This window comes from Schistocerca nitens, chromosome 9 (genome assembly GCF_023898315.1).
Source record: "Schistocerca nitens isolate TAMUIC-IGC-003100 chromosome 9, iqSchNite1.1, whole genome shotgun sequence".
NCBI lineage: Eukaryota > Metazoa > Arthropoda > Insecta > Orthoptera > Acrididae > Schistocerca > Schistocerca nitens.
The window spans coordinates 342,674,431-342,692,941 of record NC_064622.1 but is presented as its reverse complement, the minus strand read 5'-3'; the positions used below and the strand labels follow the sequence as shown (position 1 = coordinate 342,692,941).

Here is an 18,511-nt window from a genome sequence, read left to right as displayed (position 1 = left end):
AATTATGAAATCTGTTACAACTGTTCCATTGCTTATAACTTAAATTAATATCAGTATCTGTGAGAAATAAAAAGTTATAACAGAAAATGAGAGAATCATTCATTCACTGTTGGGTCGTTCATGCCCAAAGAGGCACTTGAAGGAATATAGGAGCTGAACTTATACAGTACCTATTTTATTGGATTAAGTTCTAAGAAAGAGTGCAATGGTTGTTCCACATTCCAAATTATCAAGCAATAAATACATGCATGCTAAAGCTCCAGCACCTTCTGCAATCCAATCCTACAGCTTTCCTTCTTACTTATTGTCTTCACAGTTTTCTGATAACTCAAAGGTATCCAACAGTCTGCAATGCACAGTTACATTTCTGCCATTGTAACACAAACCATTTCACTGCTTATAGTTAGACTGTATTTACCATCTCATTTCTTTTTGGATTATTTTCACCAGTCAAGCACAGGGGTAGCATTGTTAAAGGCCAAAGACAAATTCATAGCTGGCCATTCAAATTCACTTTTAGGGTTCTATACCTCACTTGGTAAAAACAGAACACTTATACGATCACTTTGTTGTCTTTCTGTAATACCCCTTCTTTCATGAAAATGGGCATAGATATCCAGTTGAAATTTAGACCAGGTACAAAGGTCTATGGTCCCTCGGTGGTGGAAAAATTAAAGCTTCTGAGTCAATGCATTAAAAGATATGATCGTTTATGTCACATTTTTTGTTATCGGCAGACTGACTTATCAAAAACTATAGAGGACTTCCTCATGGTATAGAGACATGAAATTTTACAGGATGCAAGATTTTATCGTACGTTGTTGTTGTTGTCTTCAGTCCTGAGACTGGTTTGATGCAGCTCTCCATGCTACTCTATCCTGTGCAAGCTTCTTCATCTCCCAGTACTTACTGCAACCTACATACTTCTGAATCTGCTTAGTGTATTCATCTCTTGGCCTCCCTCTACGATTTTTACCCTCCACGCTGCCCTCCAATGCTAAATTGGTGATCCCTTGATGCCTCAGAACATGTCCTACCAACTGGTCCCTACTTCTTGTTAAGTTGTGCCACAAACTTCTCTTCTCCCCAATTCTATTCAATACCCCCTCATTAGTTATGTGATGTACCCATCTAATCTTCAGCATTCTTCTGTAGCACCACATTTCAAAAGCTTCTATTCTCTTCTTGTCCAAACTATTTATTGTCCATGTTTCACTTCCATACATGGCTACACTCCATACAAATACTTTCAGAAACGACTCCCTGACACTTAAATCTATACTCGATGTTAACAAATTTCTCTTCTTCAGAAACACTTTCCTTGCCATTGCCAGTCTACATTTTATATCCTCACTACTTCGACCATCATCAGTTATTTTGCTCCCCAAATAGCAAAACTCCTTTACTACTTTAAGAGTCTCATTTCCTAATCTAATTCCCTCAGCATCACCCGACTTAATTCGACTACATTCCATTATCCTTGTTTTGCTTTCGTTGATGTTCATCTTATATCCTCCTTTCAAGACACTGTCCATTCCGTTCAACTGCTCTTCCCAGTCCTTTGCCGTCTCTGACAGAATTACAATGTCATCGGCGAACCTCAATGTTTTTATTTCTTCTCCATGGACTTTAATACCTATTCCGAATTTTTCTTTTGTTTCCTTTACTGCTTGCTCAATATACAGATTGAATAACATCAGGGAGAGGCTACAACCCTGTCTCACTCCCTTCCCAACCACTGCTTCCCTTTCATACCCCTCGACTCATATAACTGCCATCTGGTTTCTGTACAAATTGTAAATAGCCTTTCGCTCCCTGTATTTTACCCCTGCCACCTTTAGAATTTGAAAGAGAGTATTCCAGTCAACATTGTCAAAAGCTTTCTCTAAGTCTACAAATGCTAGAAATGTAGGTTTGCCTTTCCTTAATCTATTTTCTAAGATTAGTCGTAGGGTCAGTATTGCCTCATGTGTTCCAATATTTCTGCGGAATCCAAACTGATGTTCGCCGAGGTCGGCTTCTTTCAGTTTCTCCATTCGTCTGTAAAGAATTCGCGTTAGTATTTTGCATCTGTGACTTATTAAACTGATAGTTCGGTAATTTTCACATCTGTCAACACCTGCTTTCTTTGGGATTGCAATTATTATATTCTTCTTGAAGCCTGAGGGTATTTTCCCTGTCTCATACATCTTGCTAACCAGATGGTAGAGTTTTGTCAGGACTGGCTCTCCCAAGGCCGTCAGTAGTTCCAATGGAATGTTGTCTACTCCCGGGGCCTTGTTTCGACTCAGGTCTTTCAGTGCTCTGTCAAACTCTTCACGCAGTATCGTATCTCCCATTTCATCTTCATCAACATCCTCTTCCGTTTCGATAATATTGTCCTCAAGTACATTGCCCTTCTATAGACCCTCTATATACTCCTTCCACCTTTCTGCTTTCCCTTCTATGCTTAGAACTGGGTTTCCATCAACACTCTTGATATTCATACAAGTGGCTCTCTTTTCTCCAAAGGTCTCTTTAATTTTCCTGTAGGCAGTATCTATCTTACCCCTAGTGAGATAAGCCTCTCCATCCTTACATTTGTCCTCAAGCCATCCCTGCTTAGCCATTTTGCACTTTCTGTCGATCTCATTTTTGAGACGTTTGTATTCCTTTTTGCCTGCATCATTTACTGTGTTTTTATATTTTCTCCTTTCATCAATTAAATTCAATATTTCTTCTGTTACCTAAGCATTTCTACTAGCCCTTGTCTTTTTACCTACTTGATCCTCTGCTGCCTTCACTACTTCATCCCTCAGAGCTACACATTCCTCTTCTACTGTATTTCTTTCCCCCATTCCTGTCAACTGTTGCCTTATGCTCTCCCTGAAACTCTGTACAACCTCTGGTTTAGTCAGTTTATCCAGGTCCCATCTTCTTAAATTCCCACCTTTTTGCAGTTTCTTCAGTTTTAATCTACAGTTCATAACCAATAGATTGTGGTCAGAGTCCACATCTGCCCCTGGAAATGTCTTACAATTTAAAACCTGGTTCCTAAATCTCTGTCTTACCATTATATAATCTATCTGATACCTTCTGGTATCTCCAGGATTCTTCCAAGTATACAACCTTCTTTTATGATTCTTGAACCAAGTGTTAGCTATGATTAAGTTATGCTCTGCACAAAATTCTACCAGACGGCTTCCTCTTTCATTTCTCTCCCCCAATCCATATTCACCCACTATGTTCCCTTCTCTCCCTTTTCCTACTCTCGAATTTCAGTCACCCATGACTATTAAATTTTCATCTCCCTTCACTACCTGAATAATTTCTTTTATCTCATCATACATTTCATCAATTTCTTCATCATCTGCAGAGCTAGTTGGCATATAAACTTGTACTACTGTAGTAGGCATGGGCTTCGTGTCTATCCTGGCCACAATAATGCGTTCACTATGCTGTTAGTAGTAGCTTACCCGCATTCCTATTTTCCTATTCATTATTAAATCTACTCCTGCATTACCCCTATTTGATTTTGCATTTATAACCCTGTATTCACCTGACCAAAAGTCTTGTTCCTCCTGCCACCGAACTTCACTAATTCCCACTATATCTAACTTTAACCTATCCATTTCCCTTTTTAAATTTTCTAACCTACCTGCCCAATTAAGGGATCTGACATTCCACGCTCCGATCCGTAGATCGCCATTTTTCTTTGTCCTGATAATGACGTCCTCTTGATTAGTCCCCGCCCGGAGATCCGAATGGGGGACTATTTTACCTCCGGAATATTTTACCCAAGAGGATGCCATCATCATTTAACCATACAGTAAAGCTGCATGCCCTTGGGAAAAATTACAGCTGTAGTTTCCCCTTCCTTTCAGCCGTTCGCAGTACCAGCACAGCAAGGGCGTTTTGGTTAGTGTTACAAGGCCAGATCAGTCAATCATCCAGACAGTTGCCCCTGCAACTACTGAAAAGGCTGCTGCCCCTCTTCAGGAACCACACGTTTGTCTGGCCTCTCAACAGATACCCCTCCGTTGTGGTTGCACCTACGGTACGGCCATCTGTATCGCTGAGGCACGCGAGCCTCCCCACCAACGGCAAGGTCCATGGTTCATAGTACAAGTAAAGGAAAAAAATCCAAAAATTATTAATTTGTAATTATAGCGCATAATTTTTTTAATAATTTATTGTCCATATGTCCGTCTGTCTGTACAGATGTTAAAACCTCCTTTCACAGGAATGGGTATAAAAGGTATCGAGTTCAAATTTGTGTAATGTACTAGGCCTACTGTCCCTTGGTGATGCCAAACATTTAAGCTTCTGAGTCAATGTAGTCAAAAGATACGGCCATATATGCCACACATTTTGATACTTGCAAACTCTCTCATCAAATTCTATAGATGCAACTACATATATGCATTGAGGGCATGTCAAAATCTATAGATGCAACTACATATACGCATTGAGGGCACAATGGTCAAGTGGGAAGGCGTGAGCCTGGAAACAGAGAGGTTGCGAGATCTATCTTGGTCTGATCACAGATTTTTCAGTCCTTGTTTCAACCTAGGCTTTACATGATGTGAGGAGTCACCAGAAACAGCATGTGGTACAGATTCCACATTGAACTGTACGTCCCTTTTTTCCCCTTGGGTAATGGGCGTTAAGTTAGGTACACACAAGTTGTTGAAGTGGCATTGCGTAGAAAGACTAGCATTGAGTCACAAAAAATCATCATCATCATAATCATCATCATCCATATACATACATAGGTATGCACGGAACCCTCAGAAGGCGAGTCCTGCTCGCACTGTAAGGATTTTTCCTTCTGTTTGCCTAAACTGCGTAAGGAAGATGTCTACACAACATATTCATTGGAAGATCATTACCGATGACTTTCGTCACTTTTCTCCAGATGAGGAGCTATTCTGTCTCTAAATGATTCTGAAAACAGTATGTTGACTGCACACAAAAGAGGGACTGTGTTGCCACTTCCTATGTCACTGATTGAGCCTCTGATGAATCCTGATTATTTCTTTTCGGTAAATCAGTTACAAACAACAAATTTTGCACATGATCTGTTTTCTACCACAGCCAACATGGTTTCAGCCAGTGCAAGCAAGATATACCATGAAACGACACTTTCTTAAATTAAATTCTTATTTTGTATTGCTTACATCGTACAATATTCTTCATTGTGTATGTAAGTCATTTACCAGCATCATTATCAAGACTTACTTCCAACATTCTCATAATTTCTACACAATTACTATAGCAAAAATATCCTTACAGAGCTCTCTGCACTAGCTTGCATTTTGATCACTTTTCATTGGCACAGATTGTTCTTAATTGCATAATGTCCTCATCAAAACAGTCATAGAGCCTCAAATCACTGAAATGTACTGGAGCTAGTTCGGCAGACAAGTTAGTGCTGTTTGCTTTATTTAATGCTAAGGTTCTTGACTTATCTTATGCGAGTCTTATTCCATTTCCAATGATGCTGTTCTCATCTTTTTCATATTTTTAAATCTTTTCCCTACATTCTAGAATAGTAATAATTAAATGCGGACAGCAATTAAGTTTCAGTTATACTTCTGAAGATTTATCACATAGTTTATTGAAACTGAAACAGTTTAAATCCTGTTCATAATCAATGCAAATGAAATGCAACAGGTCATTTAATGTTGAAGACATACAGAATAATTAATAATACTTGAATATTATCTGCACAAAGATACTAAAACTTTCTAGAGTTTACATCTGAATGACTAACATCAAGGCTTTCTCCACTACATACTACAGCTGACATTATCGTTATTCCTTATAGGACATTGTGGGGTGCACTCAGCCCATCTGAGGAAAACTGAGGGGCTACTCGACTCAGAAGTAGCAGCTCTGGTCTCGTGAAGTGACATATGGCCTGGAGAGCGGTGTGCTGACCACATGCCCCTCCATATCTGCATCCAGTGACACCTGTGGGCTGAGGATGACATGACAGCTGGTCAGTATCGTTGGGCCTCCATGTTCTTTTGGGGCAGAGTTTAGTTTAATAGAACAATGAGCACATCCATTAAACACAATAATATGTGGGCAATTTCCACATCATAGATGCGATGGTGTATTCAGTATAAATCATAAGTCAGTTCCAGTGGCAGTATGATAAAATTAATGGTAGCCTTAAAAACTGTGGCCGCAAAAGCTGCTGTTCAACGAGCAATACGGGGTAGCTATGACAAGTGACCCCTTACTTCAACGAGGCACAGGAAGAACAATTAACAATGATATGAGAAACCATTACTTTGTTTCTATGTTGGTGTTTGATGATAAAAATTGTAATTATTATAGCGTACATCATTTTAAATACCATCATTTGAAGCATTTGAATTTGCAATGACTATCCATCAACAGTGTGAAAAAATCAATTATTACAGTCTTACATCTCGTTACCAGCTGTAAGCTAGGGTCTGTGTTGTACTCAACTTAGGTGCACAACATAAACCCTAACTGCTTATTTGAAGCCAAAAATGTACCTCCATGTCAGAATATTCCATGTAACATAGAAATAAAGAATTACAGGGGACAGCCAGAAAGTTCTGTACTGCTAATAACATTACCTATGCCACCCTTCACAGTTGACTATACATCTAATTTGGTTGCAGATCCTGGTAGGGAAAAGACAGAACATGTGTTAGCATGCTATCGTTGGAATTTTTGTTCTCATAATAGAGGAGAGAGAGAGGCATGCTTAATTTGCTTATAACATCATCTCAAACAAAGTGGAATATCAGTCTGAAGTGGTTTCTTAGGGTGCTGCGATGTGTCACATTGCAGGGCCTAAAACCTATGATCTCTTTTACAAGTTGATTTTGTGTTTTATATAGATTATTATTATTATTATTATTATTACTATTATTATTATTAACTTTATTGGTCACATTGGACAACTTGAGTCATACCACATTCAGATTTTCTTTGAAACTTGTACTGTTTGGTTTTCGTAATCTGCCCAATACCATTTCATTCTTTCCAATCATAATTTTACCAGGTCATCTAAAACCTCTGTAGGCCTTCTATGTGTAACTCCTGCTGAAATTTTATGATTCTTGAGAAGAGTAATCATTTTATCTTAGTTCTCTGCAGTTGTTATCTGGAGTCCAACTGCTATAAGATCTTGCTGAATTTCTTGGATCCTTTGACCTTCTGACTTCTTTCTAAGATTTTTTATCACAACTTGTTGAAAAATGCTGTTTCCTTGCATCCACAACAAGATATGAAAGAAGTGAGAGTTTTTTTTTTCTTCGTTATGCCGATGATGGCGTCAATCCCCTGATAAACAGTATGAGTGGAGAAGTTTTTCTGGACTCCTTTTGCATGGTATTTTTTATTTAGGCAAGTTCTGATGATTCTTCTTTCAGTTTTGTGGAGCTGATCAATACTTTTTTAATTTTTATTTTTGAAGAGGGCTTTGAAAGTATAATTGACTTCCAGGAGAGTTACAGTTTTATAGTACAACATTTTAGTGTCCATTGACAAGCAGTTTTCATTATGTGTTGGCCAGCTTTGAGGTTTTTTCATTTTGTTGGTTTTATATTATGCTTAAAGATTTCTCCAAATTATTTAAATAGTAAAACTTTGTTAATTTTTCGATTGTTTATAAAGTTTTTGCCTACACACAGGTGTTTCATGGCTATACTCTCAGTTTTCTCGAAGGATGCTTGTAACCCTATTTTCAAGGAGATTGTTTTGGAGACTAGTGATCTGGGCACAAATTTCTTCCACACCATGATCTGAGAGAGCTAAATCAATCATCCACAAACCCCATGCATTTATTGTTTGATCCTTGTTGCTTTAGGGCACAAAACAACTGAGGTCAAAAGAGCCTGTGTAGTAATTTAAAATGGTCAATTACAGAATGAAGTTCAAGTCAACAACTACTAAGAGCCTAATCGACTGGAGTATAGGGGTAGCTAAAAACAATCACTTCCCCTTGGAGGAGGATGCTCAAATGATTGAAAATTAAATTTCCTTCACTGTATTACTAAGATGAGTAAAAAGTAAAATGCGATCTACAGCTCGTGTTGTCTCAGCTAAAATGTATGACAATTCAGATGACAAACATACATTAAAATTTATGCTCTGCAGCATTGAATCAAAAAATAGCACACTGTCAATTGCAGTAAGCACAGAGTGGTGCAGGGTCTCCACTTAACACTGAAACGAAAGTGCCCAATATGCAGCCAAGCTAAAAATATCTCCTTGCAATGAGAAGGCCAAGAGGAAATTGTCCTAGCAAATGAGAGGTATTTAACCTTCGAGCGATCGCGCCGTTTTTCGTAATGCGAGCAGGCGCACAGAGCACTTTGTATACATGTATAGACTAGCTTCATTTATGTTGGCAAGGTGAGTCATGTATGATCAAAATCACAGTTTAATCTTAGTTTATTTAAACAACAAGAAAACAGACTTACATAATATGAGCCACACCACTGTTTTATTAAACAATAATGAAACAAATTTTCAGTACAACACCCTGTTGCCAAAGACAGGTGTTACAGAGACAGTAATGACCCAATCAAAGCATTAAGCAGTGCAGTGGCATCAGATCCCATCCAGCTGCTTATTCGATCACTATTTATCTCATAGACAACTGCCTCAATGTGGAATTAGACTGCTAGCTCATAATCAGGGACCTTCCCCCCCCCCCCCCCCCCCCCCATGGATTGTAAATTTTTTATGCCTAGCTCGCTTTGTATTTTATATTACTGCTGCCCACTTGGACATATGACAACACAAATTATCATTGTGTTACCCGAAGCAATAAAGAAGGAATAGGTACGGATCTGCAGTTGTCAAACAAAAATAGAACAGTGCAAAATCATTTTATTTTTTGTTGGCGCTCTTTATACACAGGCACACCCGCTTGAGGGTTAATTTCCTGGAGTTTGTTCCCATTTAGAGAAACCCAATGTTTATTCCAGAGCAACACAGTGTATGTATTTGCAGCAACACAGAAATCATCTGAAGCGACAGAACAGCTAAAAGGCCTAAGCAGTTTAACAGCAGCCTTGACAGCTTAATTCCCCAACACTCTGATGTGACCAGGGACCTGCATGAAAGTCGCATTGGCTCCATCATCAATCAGCAAGTGGAGGCATTCATGGATTCATTCTACTAAGGAGTGGTATGTGCAGCCATACAGATGCTCTGGAGACACTAAGTAAATCAGAACATAATACAAAAATTGAGAAGCCTGTGTCATCAGATGTACTGGTTGGCCTGATAGAAGGTGGAAAGCTCTGCAGTAAAAAATCGAGCACTGTTCCAGAAGCTAGTATCTAAAATGATTGTTGCCAATGAGAAAGGCGCATCCAACACCATGACTGGTCTTATAGCCATCAAGATACACGTAAGTGCTGTCTCCAACTTGTATGCAACATTTGAGAAACTTACAGCAGTAGATCAAATCTAGAGTACAGTCCTTGGGAAGGGAACTAAAACAACATGAACGTGGACTCTGCACGAAGTAAAGGCAGTGAAGGACTCTCTCATTGGGAACGTAGCAAATAAGGTAAAGTTACATCTTCGAAGTGGTATACGAAAGTGAACTCCTGAAGGCAACAAAGAAGTTGTCTTTACCTTTTACTGGTGGCCAAGGGAGTCACCAAAAAAGGACGCATAGGATGGATGGTTGGGCACAGAGGACAGACAGCACATGTATCTACTGAGCAGAACATCATGCCGGTATGACAGTGGGAGTTTGACAGCATCTACATAGAGGCTCATAAGTGGGCTAGTATAGAAAGCTCCAGTGGCCAAACATATGTCTCAATGGTGTATTGTTTTCAGACAGAGTAAAATACACAGTTGTTGGTATAAGTGGAAGAGGATTTTACAAACCACTCCCCATGAAGTCTCATTTAAAAAACACAGGATATTTAGAAATCAGATACCGCATGTTGCCAGATAAGATACATGGGAGGACCAACAGAGTTTCCTATCGAGCATGAGGCCCAAGGATTTCATGGTTTTGAAAAACAGAAAGGCAACAGGACTGAGAAGCAAGGACGATGGAAGAAATTTTGTACGCCACTGGAAGTTCAGACAGTCAGTGTTTTCAGTGGAAAACTGAAAGCCATAGTTGATGCTCCTCAAGCAAAGACAGTTGAGGCATCGTGTTGAGAGCTGCAGTAGATCACATAGTCACACACAAAACGATAGCCTGAGATGCCTGGCAGGGGACAGTCCACAGTAGGGTCAACTGCTATGGCAAATAGGGCTACACTCGGCACAGAACCCTGACGTACCCCATTCACCTGAATAAAACTGTCTGACAAAGCCAAACCCTCAGATAACTTCAGAACTCAGTCCTTCAAAAACTCCCAACTAAAATCGGGCTAGCGGCTTCAGAAGCATCACATGTGCATTGTGTGGAGGATGCCTGTCCTCCAGCAGATATCGTAAGCCTTCTCTGAATCTACAGCTATGGTCTTGCATTTCCACAGAAAATTGTTTTTAATATGGACTGATGGCGTGGCAAGATGATCAACTGCAGAGCACTGACTATGAAATCCACATTGTGCATTTGTCAGCAAATTCCAAGACTTAAGCCACCATACCAGCTGACCACTGACCATGCGTTCCATCATCTAGTTGACACTGCTGCTGAGAGAAATTGGATGGCAGGTGGATAGACGATGTTTGTCATTAGCAGGCTTGAGTAAGGGGATTACAGTGGCTTCACCCCAACATCTGGGAAACATGCTGTCAGTCCAGATGCAGTTATATGTACAAAGGAGGAAGTGCTTGCTGTCAAGAGATAGGTGCTGCAATATCTGAATGTGAATATTGTCTGGCCCTGGATTGGCGGATTGTGGTGAGGTGAGACCATGTTTGAGCTCCCTTGTAGTAAAAATGGTATTGTAGCATTTGTGATTCTGAGAGGGGAAAAGATATCTCCCAAGCTTCTGCCGTTCATTTCCGAGGTAGGATGGTAATGGGCAGGATTCAAGATCTCTGCAAACTATCAACCTAGGATGTTGGAAATATCAATAGGGTGCACATTGATGTTATCTGCAACAGCCAGGCCAGGAATCAGGAGATGTACCTTGTTTCCAGAAATCTCATATGTTAGCCCAAACAACAGAAATGGGAGTAAAATGAGTAAAAGAAATCCAACTAGCTTTTTCGCTGTCTCTGATATGCGATGACAATTTGAGTGCGACTGTTTATAATGAATAGTTCTCCTTTGTGGGATGGCATTCAAAGACACGGAGAGCACAACCCCATGCACAGACTGGGTCGCTGCATTCCTCAGTCCACCAGGGTGCTGGGACATGTCGTGGTACGGAGGACGTTCGGGGTATGGGACATTTTGTGGCAGTACAGATAACATTTGTAAGGTACTCTGCCTGATCATCACTGCTGTGGAAATGTTGTTCATCAAATGTTGCCAGTAAAGAGTAGAAACTCCAGTCAGCTTTAGAAAGCTGCCAGGTGGTCTTCTCCACAGATGACGGCGGACCACTCTAGATGGTGGGTAAGCTGTGTGTTACAGGATGAGATTGGTTGGTTTGGGGAAGGAGACCAGACAGCGAGGTCATCGGTCTCATTGGATTAGGGAAGGAAGTCGGCCGTGCCCTTTCAAAGGCACCATTCCGGCATTTGCCTGGAGTGATTTAGGGAAATCACGGAAAACCTAAATCAGGATGGCCGGACGCGGGATTGAATCGTCGTCCTCCCGAATTACAGGATGAGAGGTCCAGGTGCAAGAAATTATGTGTGGACTCTGAAAGAAAGTTGGCTTCACCAGCATTAACACAACTGTGAATAAGCTGGTTGAGAATATCTGCCAGACAATGCATCTTGGGCAGGTTCTCAGAGAGCCCCAAAAGGGACTGGGGCTGAGTAGCAAAAAGAGTTGACGGGGCCAAGCAGTAAGCTGCAGTATGTCTGGCCTGGTAAGATCAGATGACGGAAGAAGGGTGGGGTGGGGGGGGGGTATGTAGACGTTACAAAGAGAAAATGTACAACTGGGGAGAAAAAGACAGACAGCATCGGTTTGTACCTGGGTGTTCAACATATGGTCTAGCTATAGATGTCATCCTGAATGAGCGTTATGATTCCCCCGTGGGCTGGAGTGCCTTCCTCGGAAGGAAGGTTGAAACGTATTGGAAGGAGCTGTAAGAGGTCAAAGCAGTCTTGAGCACATAGTTTTATTCCTTGGAGGCATAAAACAATTGAGCTTTGCGATCACAAAAGCAACTGTAAGTCTACCCTGTGTGATCTGATGCCACGAGTGTTCCATTGGAGAACAGTCGCATCAGACAACAGAAATGTTTCTTATAAAAGGTGATTACTCCCATGGTGGTCAAATGCCAGATTTTGGCTGCATACTAATACTGGGTTCTAAGGCTGGAAAATCCTGTTCCATTATTTCTTCAGATGTACTATTAACCTCCCTGTGTTGGTCCGCTGAGTACTGGCTGGAGAATTGGTTGATGATTTGCAGTGGTGAAATGGAAGTCAATCAGACAGAGGTATCATTGCTGTAGAAGATCTCAGAGTTGGAGAAGGGGAAGAACATTTATCTTTGTTTGACCTCTTACTGATGACGATGATGAGGTCCCGTACTCCAAGGAGCATAGGGGACGATGCGGGAGACCCGCACCACTGTACTAGGCAAGGTCCTAGTGGAGGTGGTTTGCCATTGCCTTCCTCCGACCGTAATGGGGGTGAATGATGATGACACAACAACACCCAGTCATCTTGAGGCAGAAAAAATCCCTGACCCCGCTGGGAATCGAACCCAGAAGCCCGTGCGCAGGAAGCGAGAGCGCTACCGCAAGATCACGAGCTGCGGACGACCTCTTACTACCTTTGCATTTTGTCAGACATGGACCCAGATGTTTGCTGACTTGAGGTGGGCAAAAAGTCATCGTGGGATTATTCCTTTTTAAATTTGGGACGGGTTCTATGCGATTTCACAACTTCAGCACTGAACTGGAGGTCACAGGTCTATGTGGCCACATCTTTCGTGGCTCATGATGGTACTGTAATTGCCAGATAGTGGTATGCAAGGCTTTAATCCAGTTAACATTTTGCAACCACCATTGAGGGGCACCTTTCCTTTCACTTGGATCCCCTGAATAGTTCGCTCATCAAGGTACACAGGGCATTCACAATATGAAGCGGCGTAGTTGTCACTGTAGTTGATGCAGTGGGGAAAAGGAGATGAGTGTGATACCACAAGGTAGCAGCGTGCAACTGGAATATACACCATGCCTTTGGCCTCATTCCATTTCTGTTTACTATACAGAGGTTGCATTGATGGTGTTGAATGCCCATCATGGGTGAATCCCCCACGATTGCCAGCATCTCCAATGGCATGCTCGTTCCTTCTGGGGGGCCCCACAGACAGGAGCACACCTGCCTTAGGTGATTGTTCACACATCCTGAATTAAGGCAGAGGGACCAATCAGCAATTGGGAAGGCAACAGCTCAGGCAATCATCCCTCCCCGGGTCTGGCCTTTACAGAGGGTACACAAGAGCTCTGCCTGTTGGCCCAGATACTGGGAAGTGGAGGAAGGATAGGAGAAGTCAGAACAAGAAAAGAGAGAAAGACAAACAAAATCCCCCTAAGTCTTCCGATACTTTCATAAGTTTTGTTTTCCTTATCCTACACATGATAAGGTCCCCAAGGGAGGGGAGAAAGAATAGGATGAGGATAGACATGCAGCACAGGAAAGGAAGGAGCACTCCAAGGGCAGGAGACCCACATTTGCAGAACATATACTCACAAAAGAGTTGAGTCCCCTGGGGTGGGGGGCGAAACCTCAAGCAGACTGATAAAACAACTTCATGCAGAAAAGCCAAAATTTGCATAAAATGAGATTTCAACCAGAGATTTCTAAAACATGGTCACAGTCAATTCTGCCAACTAACCTGCTGAGTTACCTACACATTACAGTAAGTACTCAAAAATACACGTAGTTCTCACAACTGTTCTGTTCATCACCATCTCAGATGCCTTTCTTGGTTCAAAATACTAAGACTCTGATAGCATGTTTTCTGGGGCATTTCTAGAGTGTACCCTCATGCTGGTTGCCCATAAGGTGTAACTCGTTCAATTGCACATATCACATTCTATATAGTTCCAAGTAGCACTTTAACCTCAGAAATGTGACTGGCTCTTGATTAACAGAATCTTAAATAGTACATTTTGGTGCTCGTAGTACTCTTCTCCACATCCCAGGAGCAGTATTGAAAAAAAAAAAAAAAAATGATGACATTAATTTTCCAGTGATTTCATGGACAGCTTTACTGGATCATCATACATAGCTGCATGTGCTGCATTGTTGCTCTGGACGATTAACTAATAACACTCAACTAGTACATTACTCAAACCACATCATACTTACATTTATTTTCCACATTTTTTATATGTGATCATATTCTCTGCATGTACTATGAATTTTATTTGTTTAATTTATGCCACGAGTTCTATATTTCATTATATTTGACAAACACCATCCTGAGTTCTTGTTAGTTTTGTAATTTTCCCTCATTTATAAAAACTATTGTAGTAGTCTTTATGTAGTTGTAGTATATATGAAAAAAGGCGTTTGCACCAGAGTCCATTTCAGTAAAATTTTACTGGGTGTGAGACTATGTTCTGATATAGTTAAAATGTTGTTAGCAAGAGAGAGTTGTCTTTCAAAATATTTCAATATAATCATTAAACTATGAGCAGTCCAAGATGAAACAGCAATACTATGAAAATGATAGTTATTTCTCGTAGTATAGAGATACTTAGTTGCAGACAGTCACAATGAAAATACTGTTATACATTTAAACCTTTGGTCAAGAGGCCTTCTTCCAAAATAGAAAACATATGCACAACCAATGTGTCTGGCCACTGTTGCAATCCACAGTCCAGCCACAGTGGCTGGAGACAAAGATCATGTAGGTGTGAATTGTGCTCGTGTGAAAGAGCGTGTTTTCTATTTTGAAAGTAATCCTTTTTAACAAAAGCTTAAATGTATAGCAGTCTTTTTGTTGTGCCTGTCTGTTACTTAGTGTCCCCTCTATATGATAAGTAGCAACCTATCCTTTTCGTCATACTGCTGTTAATTTAATAATAAGATTTTTTGAATTTCGTAATCTGTTTTGCATGTCTACACAATTTCGTGCAATGTTTGGTTAAGTGTTCGTTCATGGGGCATAGTTTTTAGTACTCATTAAAATCTCCATATTATTCTGGTGAGTTGGGTAGCGTGTTTATAAAAAAAATTGCCTCCATTTCGATCTATCTTGATATACTTCTTGTCTTGACAATATCCCACAGTTTTCTCCTCTAGTCTCCAGATCTTCTTTAATCTTATCCAGCCATCTTGTTCTGTGTCATCCTATTGGTCTTTTCCCCCCACCGCATTTCTACAGAAGTATTGTTCTGTCAGGCTGTTATCCTTCAACTCCTTTATGTGTCGAAACCACTTGACGCATGCAGTACTCAGTCTCTCAGTCACTGACAGATCCACTTGCATTCCTCCTCTGACGTCTTCATTCCTAATTTTCTCTCTGCTAGTATTCTGCAAGGTTGACCACAGAAACTTCATTTTGCGTGTTGGTATGCTCAAATATGCCTTCTTAATTACACAGCATTCCAACAGTAATCAGCAGGAGCACATTTTAAAAAGTACATCATGCTTGGTTCTTGTTGGAATTCCCTTGTCACACACACAAGGTTCTGCAATTGATGAAAAAATTTTCATGAAAGCAATGCAATCATACTCAACTGTCGACTTCCTAGTTATAAGACACGTGAAATTATAAGACCAAATACAACTTTTATAATCTCACCAGTATGTTAAGCCAGGTGTATTTATTACTAAAGTATATGTGGCTGTTGCAATGATATTATTGCAAAGCAGATCTGGTGAATAGTTGTCAAATTTAGGTGAACTCCGCATGGATTAACTGCTCCCATAATGAATATGCAATTGTACTCATTAAATCATGTTTTATAATTTGACTTTGAATGTTTGTAGCTTAAAAACTGTCATTTTATAAATACTTTATACACACACACACACACACACACACACACACACACACACACACTACTGACCATTAAAATTGCTACACCAAGAAGAAATACAGATGATAAACGGGTATTCAATGGACAAATATATTTTACTAGAACTGACATGTGATTACATTTTCACGCAATTTGGGTGCATAGATCCTGAGAAATAAGTACTCAGAACAACCACCTCTGGCCATAATAACGGCCTTGATACACCTGGGCATTGAGTCAAACAGAGCTTGGATGGCTGCCCATGCCACTTCAACATGGTACGACAGTTCATCAAGAGTAGTGACTGGCATATTGTGACGAGCCAGTTGCTCAGCCACCATTGACCAGACGTTTTCAATTGATGAGAGATCTGGAGAATGTGTTGGCCAGGGTGGCAGTCAAACATTTTCTGTTTCCATAAAGGCCCGTACAGGACCTGCAACATGCAGTCGTGCATTATCCTGCTGAAATGTAGGGTTTCACAGGGATCGAATGAAGCGTAGAGCCACGGGTCGTAACACATCTGAAATGTAACGTCCACTGTTCAAAGTGCCATCAATGTGAACAAGAGGTGACCGAGACGTGTAATCAATGGCACCCCATACCATCACGCCGGGCAATATGCCAATATGGCGATGAGGAATACATGCTTCCAATGTGCGTACACCGCGATGTCGCCAAACACGGATGCAACCATCATGATGCTGTAAACAGAACCTCGATTCATTCAAAAAAATGACGTTTTGCCATTCGTGCACCCAGGTTCGTCGTTGAGTACATCATTGCAGGCACTCCTGCCTCTGATGCAGCGTCAAGGGTAACCACAGCCATGGTCTCCAAGATGATAGTCCATGCTGCTGCAAACGTCGTCGAACTGTTCGTGCAGATGGTTGTTGTCTTGCAAACATCCCCATCTGTTGACTCAGGGATCGAGACATGGCTGCAACGATCCGTTACAGCCACGTGGATAAGCTGCCTGTCATTTCAACTGCTAGTGATACGAGGCCGTTGGGATCGAGCACGGTGTTCCGTATTACCCTCCTGAACCCACCGATTCCATATGCTGCTAACAGTCATTGGATATCGACCAACACAAGCAGCAATGTCGCGATACAATAAACCGCAATAGCGATAGGCTACAATCCGATCTTTATCAAAGTCGGAAACGTGATAGTACGCATTTCTCCCCTTACACGAGGCATCACAACGTTTCACCAGGCAACGCCGATCAACTGCTGTTTGTGTATGAGAAATTGGTTGGAAACTTTCCTCATGTCAGCATGTTGTACGTGTCGCCACCAGCACCAACCTTGTGTGAATGCTCTGAAAAGCTAATCATTTGCATATCACAGCATCTTCTTCCTGTCGGTTAAATTTCGTGTCTGTAGCACATCATCTTCGTGGTGTAGCAATTTTAATGGCCAGTAGTGTATATATATTCAGAGTATGTGTGTAAGGTCTTGAATCTCTTCCCAAACCCTTGGATCAATTTCAACCAGATTTGGTACAGAAACAGCATGCCTCACAAGTATCAGCACTGTGGTTTATTACCTCCTAGCTCCAATAAGAGCGGGGGTACAGGGAGAAACACGGTTTTTTCCAGTCCCTGGTGTATAGGCTGCCCTACATGACAGACACGTGTAGGAGAGGCTGCCTGATAGATCTGCTTTGCAGGGCAGCCTACATGTCAGGATCCAGGAATGGCTTTTCAGCCTCCAACATGTAGGCTGCCCTGCACAACAGGCGTGCTGTATTGGAGTAGTATCAGCCTGCCTTGTCAACCCATTTTGCATACAGCCTATATGCAAGGAGCAAGAAATGGATTTCCAACCCCCCAGACATGTAGGCTGCCCTGCATGACAGGTGTGTTGTGTTGGAGTAGTATCAAGTGCAGACGGAGTGATGGATAGGAAGATAGAGAGGCAGGAGGGGATGGATAGAGAGAAGGGGGAAGGGCGGTAGGGGCAGACAGGGGAGGAGAAGGGCAGACAGTGGGGGAGGAGGAGACAGAGTCTGAAGGAGGTGGAGAAGATGAACACCACAGAGAGGGGGCAGGGGAGATGGACAGAAAAAAAGGGGTGAGGAGGGGATGGACAGAGATGGGAGGACAAGGTGACACAGGCAGAGGCGGAACCAGGGGGGAGTCAGTGTGAGCAATATTGTGTCTAATGCATATGCAGGTGAAACCATGGAGAAAAGGCTAGTAATAATAATAAATTAACACTCAAAGTAACATACCACACACTAGTGCCACTTGATGGCCAGAATTTCCATCTTTGTGATACCTTTTTGGAGCTGAGTTGATAGTTGACACCCTGGTTAGTCACAGGTTTTATTGATAACGACACAGGACCTAGTTTTAGAAATCTAAATTTTAGTGAGTGAACTACTTAAATTTTTTAACTTTTTAGTTTTTCATCTTTTGTAGGTTGTTAATGTATAACAAACATCTC

At 41.3% G+C, this 18,511-nt stretch overlaps 1 protein-coding gene across 3 annotated transcripts in view; it reads right to left on the bottom strand.

Moving 5' to 3' along the window:
* LOC126203207 (CUE domain-containing protein 2) overlaps positions 1-18,511 on the bottom strand; it is a 102,331-nt gene that overhangs the window by 44,372 nt on the left and 39,448 nt on the right. The window contains exon 6 of one of the 3 annotated variants that reach the window (XM_049937452.1): positions 5,770-5,962. The exons of the other annotated variants lie outside the window; for them this stretch is intronic. Within the exon in view, the coding sequence (XP_049793409.1) occupies positions 5,804-5,962 (159 nt within the window). The 3' untranslated portion in view covers positions 5,770-5,803. Of the gene's footprint in view, positions 1-5,769; positions 5,963-18,511 lie in introns of those variants that run through there. 3 annotated transcript variants of the gene reach the window in all.